Source organism: Talpa europaea (assembly GCF_964194135.1).
Source record: "Talpa europaea genome assembly, chromosome: 5".
NCBI lineage: Eukaryota > Metazoa > Chordata > Mammalia > Eulipotyphla > Talpidae > Talpa > Talpa europaea.
The window spans coordinates 37,658,765-37,671,694 of NC_140071.1; the positions used below are offsets into that span (position 1 = coordinate 37,658,765).

A 12,930-nucleotide genomic window follows, 5' to 3' on the forward strand; every position below is an offset into this window, starting at 1 on the left:
GTTTTTATTATATATAGTTGGATTTGCAACTACAGATTTTGAAATGTGTATGTATACATACATGTGTAAATACATATATTCCATCTCTATAGATGCAGAGAGCCGAGGAGGAATATAGTAACAATAGGGACCACTAGCCCCCAGATCCTGGTTTCCAAACTACATTCTTCACTAAAAAGAACCTATACTTCTTGCAGAAATGGCTGGTTTCAGGGTTTGTGAGAAGTACAAAATGAGTTTGGAACAGCTCTGCTATGTCAGGAAGTAAGAAAATACATAAAGAATAATAAGAATATATCAATATATAAAGAAGCCATCTCAAATAGGCTACCACTGGCCAAATTTGGGATACTATAAACATCAAAACAAATAATGATAGTGAAATTCATTAAGTAGAAATCATGAGTCCAATTTGATCAATAAGTCAATGAAAAAATGGAAATTTGATAAGTAACAGGACGTTTACATGATTTTAAAGTATCCCTCCCACAAAATATTAATTACAAAGAAAAACAGTATGGTACAGAGCTTGACAGTCACCACCTAAATTGTGGTCAAAGTGAACACTGCAAAACAAAATCATGTGTGAACTAAAAGGATATACTAAAAATAAAATCACTTCCATTTAATTCCTCCAAGTATACAATACCCAAATCTAACAATGAGTAAACATCAAACAAACCCAAAATGAAGGGCTCAGGGTAGCATTAGCTAGATTTCTTTCCTTCTATAGTATCAATTTTTATTTGTGCCATATTGAGAGAAAAGACTTAAAATAATGCCATGAAGTATACCAGTACAGAAAAGTTCAACACACACATATATATATATGCTCACACCCCATCCTCAAGAGAGCAAAAAACAATTTTGCTCTTGAACGTTCATAGAAGACTATTAAATGCTAGTGAACAATAGTACTTCTCATCCTAAAGCATGTACAAAAATGTAATTTATTTACCTGTTGAATTAAAGAGGATTATATAAAAAAGCTCATCTGTCTCTGGGATATCATCTTCATTAACAAATATGGATATGTTCTTCTCTCTACTTCCAACTGCAAAAGCAAGCACTTCTCCCTTTTCAACAGGAACAAAGTCTCCCTCTTGGGCGGTAGCAGTCCCATCCATGGTGGCATACAGGACAGCACAGGCAACATCAACAGATCCATTTCTGAGAACTGTAAAGGCAGCAGTCTCACCCTCCTGAACCCTCACTACACGAGGTGCTGAAATATTTAAAAAGAAGAGAAGGAAACTGCCATCAACTTATTTTCAGATCACTTAGCATTTCTCCCTGCCTGCCACACCAAGAATTGCTCCATTTGCTTAAAAGGAAATCAACTCTGGTCCCAAGTTGTATGAGAGTCCTCCTCTAAGGTCCATGGGCTTCCTCTTGCCTTAATTCCTACAGAATCCATAGACTTCCACTCAATTTGTCAGAAAATTAGTATACATTATCAGTCTTCCTCTTTTGTTCCGTACTCCTTTCTGTGAGGAAAGGTCTGGAAATCTAAGACTTTATTTTTGCAACGAGCATAAATAAGGCCAAACACATAGGACTAGTTCTTTAATTACCCATAAGCTGAAGGTAAAAAAAAAAAATATACAAATAACAAAAGTCAAGATGTTTAAAGATTCCTGCAATTGTAAACTGAACAGCTTGCAATGGGTTTAATAAAGACTTAAATACCAATTGGATCGCATAAACAAAATTAAAAGATCTCTCAGGTGGCAAAAGAGAGTCCTAAAGAAAACATTAAAGTGGTAAGAATGGGGCCTCCCCCAGTGGCACAGGCGGTTGAGCGCAGCGCTCTGAAGCTGTCCACAGCCTCTGCAGTGCTGGTTCGATCCAGGCCGGCAGGCAAGGGTCCCACATGGCGCCTCAGACCTCTCCTGTCTCACTGGCTGCTCCCCTCAGCAGTGTATTTCATCAGTCTACCTGTTCTGTTCCCCGCTCTGTCTCTGGTGAATCCTCTCACCCTCCTGGGCATCTGGCCTATACCCCGTTCTTGTATAAATAAATAAATAAATAAATAAATAAATAAATAAATAAATAAATAAATCTTTAAAAAAATAAAAAATAGTGGTAAGAATGAGGAAAACCTAATTTACATGGCCCATTAAATATTAGTTATGGTAGTAACTGACTATCTATTAGGTATAATACCCACACCCTAAACTGGCTACACTGTAAATTGAAGAGGTCACAAGGGAGAATGTTCTTTTCTGCAAAAGGAAAGAAAATACCTTAACATTTGAAGGGGGGGTGGAAAATAAAGCTGATGAAACAGTACTTATTTTATTTTTCCTTCAGAAGCTCTTTAAAAATACTCATTGAAACATCAGTTTGAATAATAATAATCCAAACAATTCATGAAATCAGTATTTAAATAAGCATGAGTAGTCTTTATCAAAAATGTTAAAAGTTATTAAAAAATATATACATATACACTACTGCAGAAAGATGTAAACTCATTCAATTAAAAGAGAAATACCACCTGCAAAGTAAATGGGGTCATCATTTCTTGTAATCCTCAGGGTTGCAGTAGTTTTATTTCCTATTTTAGCTCCTCCAGTGGCATTAAGTAAAATAATGGTAAATTCTTCCATTTCTTCTGGAATCTTTTAGAAAACATTATACATGTTTAAGTCAGGTGATTTGTGCATATAATTGCATTCTATATTCCTAAGTTGTTTTATCTTTTTATATACCTCTATTATTATCTTTTTAAATAGCTCTTTTAACCAGTACTAACGTTCATTTCTATTTCTGAGGAAAAATCACCCTCCATTTTTTAAATAGGACCTAGGCCTCCCCAAAAATATTTTAATGCCTATCTAAACAGTCAATTTATTTTGACTGACTATAAAATTTAATGGAAATAGTTGTATTTTGCCTTATATAAGTAAAAATAGAAATACTACATAACTCATATTATTTCCAGTAAAAAAATGGGGTTTATGTTATTTACAGGGAAAAATGGGACAGAAACATGAATTCATACCCATAGTATCAAACAATAAGGAAAGTTCAGCTAGTTCTTAAAAAAGGTTCCCAACAAACCTTACTGAAGTTTCTCTCAGTATATCATAAACACATTAGGTCTTTTTTATCCTAACAAAATGGGATTCCCCACATCTCTGGGCCTAGATGAATCCCCAGATAACACTATTTCTCTTTCATTTCATCTGTGTGACCTCATCTTCTCCTCATTATAAAAGAGAAGAATTTGATATTTTGTCCCTCCAGAGATGATTTGAGAGAAAGGAGAGACTTCCATAGCTATTTGAAGCAGAGTCCCCCTAAAAAGGGTCCTTTTCCCATTGTTAAATTCTCTCTTTATTATCAGTAAGACGAACACCATGTTAGATCCATATCTATGTGGTCCAGCTACTGATTAGAGAGCACAGGGGAATTTAGAAGTTGCCCTCGTCTTCAAAACACCTAATTATACGCCAAGTACTTAACCTCTCTCACAACCGAATCCCTGATATCTGACACCTATGCTGTGTCACCAGCCACTATCAGCTGACATAAAAGTACCTTTACAAAACAAAAAAATCAATATATTTCTCTTTTGACAGAGTCAGACATTGTTATACCTGGTTCTTTTTGCATATTAAAGTGATAAAATACATTACCAAGAAGTTAATTGTTTAATAAAAAATAATTATTGAGTACTGACAATTAAAGAGAGTTACATATGCGACATTTACCTCATCTGGAAGGGAGTAAATGGTGATATTTTTTGAAAATTCCTGATCTCCATAGAAAATAATCCCTTCTATGGGAAATATGTCTTGTGTAAAGTCTGGACTAATCATCCATGACACACTAACATCACCAAAGTTGCCTCGATTTCTTATTACACCATAAACAGCTGTGAAATACAAAGGTGTATGATATACATGAAGATGTTTTGAACAATTTTAAAATGATGATTAAAAAAGTTTTCAAATAAACAAAAGTAAAAATAACACTTCTTCTTAAAAAAAAAAAAAAACAGTTCCTGGTATAGCAGTTTCCAAAGTATACACAAAAATGTATTTAGCATAGTCCTCCCTCTATAGGTAAACAATTGGTAAATAAATGGACTTGACCATTTCTCTCAAGCTTGGGTTTCTAAAAGTCATACAGCATAAGAAACAGAATGGTGAATAATTAGGCAGACCTACACAAAATCCTATAAGGATATTTGCTAAAGGGAGCCGGTATAATCTGTAACTTAAAACTGATTTTCTTGCCCAAAAATTGCTCTAAAACTACTTTACATTTCATACCACTGCAATACTTCTCTAGCAGTAGTACTTGTTCTAGAGCTTTTCCTATTTAAAAGGGTTCATTCTTGAGGTTTGAATTCCACTAATTAAAATAAAAATTTAAATGAAGTCATTATAAATATAAATATAAAATAGCAATCTTAAATAATTTTTAAATAAATTTCTGCATTACACAGAATGTCAAAGGCAGAATGGACAACTGAAAATAACTAGTTACTGAAAAATAAACTAAAAAAGTATTACTTTGCTCTTCAGTAAACAGTAATAGAATATAAAAAACAGAATACATTACCGCTATAGTTATCGTCTTCTTTACTTTCATTTATCATAATAATAATATCTTCAGAAACAAATTCTATAATCCCATGAGGATCATCATTTTTCAGAATCGTTATGTTGACAACTGTACCAGTTCCCAGCTTGCTTTCTCGTTCACCATGGCTGCTAAGGACCACCCAATAATGTTCATCCAACTAAAACAAACACCCAAAATTAGAAAATATTCAAAACTGAAATTTTTAGAGGAAAATACTAATACAATCATTTTTCAGACAAAGAACTCACCAAAAGGACAGACGAGCTGATATTATTCCTTAAAAAAAATGCTTAGCTTTCTCCCAGCAATTAACAAAGACTCCAGGTATAAAAATACATTATCCAAAAAGGAAAAAGACAAATCATGATACTGTACTAAAATAGTAAGAAGACTAGAACTTAACACTGATAATCTAGTCATTTAAACTAGTAAGAGTAAATAAGATAAATTTAAGAACTACATACGCATTGGTGAGTAAACATAATACAACTATATCTAGTTCCATTCACGCAGAACACATAAAAAAGTAATTTTATAGAAAAATATCTTTGGTTAAAAACTGTGCCATTAAAAGTTCAGGCAATACAGGTGTAACATAAAGCTAAAAGGCGATAAAAACTGATCGCACAATCAACATTTCAGATTGTTTAGTGTTTCTTTACACAGAGCAACATATACCACTCAAATATGAATGAGTCTGTCTTTATGTGTTTTTAGTTCATCTTTTTTCCAAATATAAGAACTTCTCAACTCTATCTTGCCCACTTTCTCTCCTATATCTTCTTGTCAATGTTCAAAATATTGATATTCACAACATACTAAATACTACCAATTTTCAAAAAAACACAAGTTAAAAATAAAATTGTTTACCTCTGGTATCCCATCCAATCTTGACAACAAGGTTAGCACAATCTCCCTTTCCCCAGGTTTAAATTCTAGAACCCCTGTGTTTCCATAGAATTCATTGCTATCTCTTGGCTCTACCCGGTAATGAAGAAACTGCTTAACCAGAGCTCCCCTGGATCGAATGATATGGAGTTCCACAGATTCTCCTTCCTTAAAAAAGAAAAATCCACAAAAGTTCAATTCTTGAAATCATTCTTCTGAGGATGAAAGTACAGAATAGGCTAAAGTTCCTTTATGCTTACTTTTATAACATAGGGTCCTTTGGAAGTAGGGGAAAATTCAAAAATTCCCCCAGGATCATCATTTTCCAAGATAATTAGGTCACGGCTAGTATATCCAGATTTTAGTACTTGATTTTCCACATTGACCCTGGATATGTGAGAGAGGGAAAAAGGGATCCGAACTTTGCAGGCTAATTTATAACATTTATACTTTCAGATAGTAAATCTGAAGGCTAGTAGGAGTTAAACCTTAAATTGAAGTTGTATATTAAGTCAATTAAGATCAAAACACTTTTACTCAACCCTTACAGAAAAACCTTTATTTCTGAATTCATTATCTTTCACATGTGACTGAAACTAAACACTACACATGTACACCAAGACTAAGGCAAACAAAAGTTGTAAATATATTTTATTTTGACAAAGTATCAAACTTACCAACTTATTTCCAGTTTTAGAAAAATTTAATTTGTAACATGTCATTAGAAAATACAACGAGCTGAAATCATTTTAACTTTACATACACTTGAATTTCTTTTTTTAAAAAATCACTATATAAAATTATACCTAATTGAATAAAAGTTGGATAACTCCATGGACTAAGGCAAGTCACACTGATGAAAATTAAACCAAATTATGATTAATTTTAGAAATAGTCTGTGAAATAGTCTGTGACCTTTCATATGACTCTATTCACTTCAATTTTAATCTCTTGCCATTTTTTAGTCTACTATAAGAGAAAAATGTAGGACATATACCCAAAAAATGGCATAGAATGGAGCTGAGATACATGACAAGTTACCTCAAAAGAGCATATTAAAACAAGATTTTTTTCTGGCCTTTATGCTTAATGCATAATTAAAAGAATTAAAAAGACCTGGACTACAAAACTCTAAGGGCTTAAAAGCCAGCATGCTTTCTGAGGATTCTCAATTTTGCAAGCTGCTCTACATTTTTCGAAATGTCACTTTCTATTGAACCAAAGTACTCTTGATCAGACCTCAGAACCACAATGAAGCTACAACTGCTATGTAGCAAGGACAGCTCATTTCCTATATAATAGAGCTTCTGAATTAACATCCTTCCCTAGTTTTTGGAAATCTGACAATACCTAGCATACTAGTGAAGACAAACACACTGTCCAAATAACAGTTTTACTTGTTATTTTGTTATTTGTTATATTGTTACATTTGTTGTATGTTAATGCAGTCACATATGATTTTCATAGCAAATTTGCCCAAATTTTATTTACCCCAATATTTTCAGTAATTAAAACTTCCTATGTCCCCATAAGCTAAGAGATAAAAAATACTGAATTAGTATGTAAAATATAAAAAATCCATTCCAGACATTAAACAAATTTATTATAAAGCTTTCTTTACAAACGCTACCCTAATACAAAAAAGGCAAATTTTGAAAAGTTCTTTATAAAACTGAGAAATATAGGAGAGAAATCACTTAGAATGCCCTCATAAACCAATGGAAAGAGACAGACATATTGATTGCTAATTCTCTATTTCAAGATTCATAAAAGATATTAGGTAAGAATTTTACAAGCAAAGCACAATAACTATTCCCTAGGTTATATATTAACTATAAGGAAAGTTAAAATTTCACCTTCTTCTTCAAAACATAGAATTACATTGACTGATACTCATAAGTTTTTATCAAATAATCTTCATTGAATTCATAACTTAATATTTAGAACAACAACAACAAAAAATCATATAAGTTCCCCGGGTTATTGGAAAATGTAATGATACACGAAGCATGCTCAGGCAAGTTGACAAGCAAAATTTCTCAGGGTCTGTGGTCATGCAGAACAGCATGCTGGTCTAAAACAATGATCTGCAGAGCAAAATGGTGCATCACCAAAACAAGGCATTATTTTGTACACTTACCCAAAATACACGACAAACCTTTCGGTTTCTACCCTGCCAACACAGAAAGAAGGATGGGAGGGGATAAAGGAGACAGACACCATTTGCCAAAATCTTACTGATACCATTAAAAATCAGAATGGCAGGGTAAAAATAAGGCTTAAGAAAGGCTTTCTTTTATCTCCCCCAAGAGCTGGTAATGTTCACTTTATGAGAAATCTGCACACTGGGTTCTTTGCTACTGACAAATATTAGCAAGGATTCTGCAGTTCCCACTTAGAGAAATGACCCCATTAGCAGCCAGCATGTCAAGTTCCATTGAAGACGTTCCTCACCAGGTCTGCTCCAAGGCGCTGGGGCCTGCCAGGCTCTGTGCACTCTGACAGACCACAGCAGCTGAGCAAATTTCATTCAGCTTGACTTATAATTACTTAGTAGCTTTAATTAGGTTTAAAAAAAAATTTAAAGCTCTACCTTCACATCTAAAGCCAGTGGTTCTTTGAAAAACTAAAAATTCTGTAACAGAGAAGTACTCTACCCCATGATTCATACTTCCTTATATACTGTTTTACCCATAAAAGAAAAATAACCTAAAAATTCCATTTAAGTAATTTCCAAATGTAACATGATAAAATTTAAAAATAGCTATTTGAAAAGAACATAAACATTAGTCACTATGAACTTGCCGAGGTATAATTTAAAGCATCTATAAATATTTATTTCTAAGCAGAAATTCTCAGTTAAGCTAACAAAGTTTCTATGGACTGTCATCTTTGGCTTATAATTGCCATTCATTTTTCTTTATTTTTCAAGACTTTCATTGATTCAATAAGTACTCAAACCTAACTTCAAGAAAAAGCAGATAAGTGAAATATATAAACCTTAAACTCCATTATATTTCTCTGATTTTTCATCATAATGCCTTTCCTTACGATTTAATGTAAATGTATATTAAAAACATTAATCAATATGTGTTGTATTGATTTTGGGTTTTGGTGGGCTTTTTTTCTTGATTTTTACTTTTTAGTTAAAAAGGAAAGTAAACCTAATATAGTTCTAAAAGCAAACAAAAGAAACAGGAAATGTTCAATAAATTTGTCCCTACATTTTATATTTTTCTTTCACATGAAAACACAAAAACATCTAGTCAGCAAGTTTATGAAATATGTTTAGACAAAACACCTACAAAGAAAAATATATAACTGACTGACAACAAAATATAGAGAAGACCAGCAGCTATATAAAATAATTGCTACTACTTCAGTCCTGATTAATGAAGTACAAAATAATACCAATTGAACTTATTTGTAAATTTTAATATTTCTAAAATATGAATTTGCTAAGTCACAAAGTCACACTAACCTCTAGTATGTTCAATATAGAGACCTGAAGCAGATAATGTTGGTTTTCGTTTTTTAAATTCATTCCTATTAATTAAATGTATGATCTTTTAGAAAGGATTTTCTGAATTACTGAAAAAAAAATCTCTCTTTTAGATATTGTGATATTTTCTTATTATAAATGACCCACTGAGAATTGCTAAGTTGATCTTTATTATTACTAAAAAATACCTCTTATATTTGTATTATTTTTGAATCCCTGGAAAATAAGTATTATTTAATGTTTAATTCCATGTAAAAGGGGAATTTCATTATATGAAGATTAACTCTTCTTTTCACTCAGCCAAAAAAGCACTAATCCTCTCCTCTATTGAAAAAGAAGCCAGTAGAGCTATTTGCTTACCCTAACATTTTAGGTTTGCTGCTGCCTGTTTTCTCAATATTTTCTATGCTTAAGATTTATCTGATACCTTACATAAATTCTCAATGTAATGTTTCTTCATAATAAACAGCAGGGAAAAAGTTCACTGTGTCATAATATTAATAGTCTAACCAGGAATCACCAATAAAAAACCAAAAAGTCAGAAGGCTAGCAGAATATTTATCTTACTTTTTAAATTTTACTTTATATAGAGGAAAGAATTTTTAAAACTAAATTAAGAAACACAAATATATAAATGTTACTAAAATATTCCTATATGGGTTAATACCTGTCCAGTGAAAGTGTTACTGTCTCATTCATTTCTGGTATATCATCAGCTTTGACAGTAATGTTGATTGTTGTGTCACTTTGTCCAGATAAAAACACAACAGAGCCATTAAAGGGGCCTATATCCTCCAGGGTCACCGCTTTTGAATTAAAGCCCGAGGCCCTCAAACTCCAATAGACAGAAGCCTGACCATCAGTTCCATCCCGATGCAATGGAATGTATACCTTATAAAAAGAAAAAAAAAATTTCCTCTATCATAATCTCACAAATTATATAATCTTTATTTTTAGTATGAGTATATGTCATTATATGAATACACATGTTTACTAAAGGGAACAATCAAATGACATTTAAAAAACTTGACTGAACAAGACTTTTCTTTAAGTATGAAAATAATTTTAGATATATTTTTATTAGCATTTGCTAATCAATCATCAAAATTGTTCCCAGCCAAAAAATCCCTAACTTGAGTTTTAAGAAAAAGCTAAGTAATTTAAAAGCCAAAGAATCAAGAAAAACAGTACAATTTTGCTAAGAATAAATTTGTAACAGATTCCCTGAAAAGAATTAATTTCATATCACAATTAAAATGAAAAATAAATTTTTGCAACTGAAACAAGAAAATGATATCGAAAATGCATCCTAAAGTGACAGGTCAAAAGAAGAATATAAGAAAAAAATGCATCTGGTCAACACAAAAAATGCAGTAGAAATAAAATGATACTAAAATCATGCCTCTGGGTTACCTTAAGCAAGTTACTTAATTTCTCTGACCTCAGTTCCCACAAGTGAAATGAAGCCAATGGATCCCTATAGTGTATGTTTATGGTAGGGATTACAGTGCTTCTCCATAGCTTGGGAAAAATAAATCAATGCTATTATTAATAATTCTGAAATAAACTGAATTTGGTAGTTTTGCTCAAGTACTATATACTTTAATTTTTATAATAAAAGAATCAATACAAATCATAATCAAGCTTTTTTTAAAACAAAGAATATAAATGAATACTTAAAAGGTAGACATGCTATCCTGTTTGAGTTCCTTATGAAAAAGGAATATATTTTCCTCACTAACCATTCTGCTAATTTGTATAGTGGTGGTTAGGGACAAAAACCAATGAGTAAAGTAAGATTCTTAGGGGAGGCAAATAAATAAATAAACAAATAAATAAGTAACAAAATCATTAGTCCTTAGATCACTCTGAGGGAATGGCTGTGGCCAGGCTGTGGATGGGACAAAGAAAAGAAAGAGAAATTCCCACTTTTTCTGCTGTTTCCCTTTTGGGGGAAGACGGCAAATACTTCCATTTTATCCCTAAAAGCAAATTTCCCTCAAGGGAAAAATATGAAATGGGAAATTCACATCCTATAAGATAAAAGAATAAAAGCAATCCACTCTTTGAGACAAACTAAAAGAATTTTGAGTTTTTTTAACTTTTAGGGGGGAAGCATATTAAGAAAATACAAATTTTAAAACCATCTTGAAAAATGGAGCTTCTCCGCCAATTTGTAGAATCAAATACGCAAACAAAGAAAGTTGTCGTCACCATATTTTGACATGGGGATTTGATAACAAAGGCAATGCCAGTCTCCTCATTCCTGATCTGAACCCCAACTCAACTGAAATCAAACAGAAGTGAGAGAAACTTGCAGACATCAGCAAGACAGGCTGTAGCTGAGGGAATGGTAAGGCTGAAGGCAAGAATGGGGGTGGAATTAGAGGTGCTGTAATAGTAACTATGCTTTTATATGTGTGTGTTCATGTAAAACTTTACATATATAAGCACATAAATAATATATGCATAATAAAGTTCATAAGATATGACATTTCTTAACATCACCACTGTCCCTCCACCACCAAGAATGGAGCCCAAGGCAGATACCCAGTTCTATTCAAGGAAAGCATGAAAAGTGCTGTGATATAAGTAAAAATTTATTCTATCAAATATGGCAAAATGACAGATAATCACATACTTATTAGTTACTTACATCAACTACAAATTGAAAATGTAAATGGTAAAGCTTTTCAATATCTGTTAACTCTATATACTAATCCTACCCAAAAAATAGTAAACTTATGAGACCCATCAATAAGAAGCCTACTTACCATATCAGCGTCAGAATCTTCTGGTTCATGCAAAATGATCGGAAGATTGCTAATAAAGCCAATTTCTCCATTTGCAATGTCTGGAGTGACCACTAAAGAAATATTTCGGATTTTCCCAAATCTAGGGCTTATAGATGGGATTGGGGGAATTATGTTCACCAACTCCAAACTTTCCAACTATAATAGACAAAAAAAAAAGTGAAAATGGAAAAAATAAAAATTTTGAGGTTTTTTTTTTTAAGTCTTTTTTTTCCCTAAAGATTTATTCATTTATCTATACATGAACCAGGGTTCAGGCCAGATGTGCAGGAGGGTGAGAGGATTCATCAGAGACAGAGCAGGGAACAGAACAGGCAGATTGACAAAACACACTGCTGAGGGGAGCAGCGGCCGAGACAGGAGAAGTCTGCCGCGCCATGTGGGACCCTCTCCTGCCGGCTGGGATCAAATTCGCGCTGCAGAGGCTGTGGACAGCTTCACAGCGCTGCGCTCAACCCCCTGCGCCACCAGGGGAGGCCCTTTTAAGTCTTTAACAGCATGGAACAACAAAGTAGACATGGGTAAAGTTCACCAATAACCTGGCAACTTCATTCCCCTCTTTCATTCACCATCTTGTTTCAATCTCTGCATTGGCTTCTTGAGCATTTTCTGCTCCTCAGTTATTATTCCCCAGGGTTCTTTTTCAGCCTTTTTAAAAAAAGATTTACATATTCATTTATTTATGTGTAGAAGAATGGGGGTGGGGGGAGACAGAGACAGAGTGGGGAGCAGAACAGGTGGATCGACTGAAATACACTGCTGAGGGGAGCAGCGGGCAAGTCAGGAGAGGTCTGCTGTGCCATGTGGGTAGCTCCCTGGCCAGCATCCATCTCAGGCCTCAGCAGTGATAGCACTGAGACTTAAAAGCTAGGCCATCAGGAAGGCCCCTTTTATCTTATAATTTTATACCTTCTACCTATTAATCTCTGAATCTCTTTCAAATCCTAAATCTTTATAACCAATAGTCAGTCGGCATCCACAAAAATCCAGATAACTTATAGAAAAAATGTCCAAAATAGAAATCCGCATCTCTGCTCTATGTCTACTCACCATCGGCATCACAAACCCAATCATCTGCTTTTCCTCCTTTTTTCCCATATCCAACTACCTAGACCTTAAAGTCAAATATCA

General features: G+C 33.3%; 1 protein-coding gene across 1 annotated transcript in view; it reads right to left on the reverse strand.

Moving 5' to 3' along the window:
• Positions 1-12,930, reverse strand: part of ADGRV1 (adhesion G protein-coupled receptor V1) — a gene marked incomplete at both ends in the record, with an annotated part of 443,017 nt that overhangs the window by 411,889 nt on the left and 18,198 nt on the right. Inside the window, 9 exons of the mRNA XM_084233539.1 lie at positions 959-1,225; positions 2,498-2,621; positions 3,717-3,880; positions 4,573-4,753; positions 5,467-5,652; positions 5,745-5,871; positions 7,625-7,657; positions 9,654-9,877; positions 11,761-11,937. Of these exons, the coding sequence (XP_084089665.1) occupies positions 959-1,225; positions 2,498-2,621; positions 3,717-3,880; positions 4,573-4,753; positions 5,467-5,652; positions 5,745-5,871; positions 7,625-7,657; positions 9,654-9,877; positions 11,761-11,937 (1,483 nt within the window). The remainder of the gene's footprint in view (positions 1-958; positions 1,226-2,497; positions 2,622-3,716; positions 3,881-4,572; positions 4,754-5,466; positions 5,653-5,744; positions 5,872-7,624; positions 7,658-9,653; positions 9,878-11,760; positions 11,938-12,930) is intronic.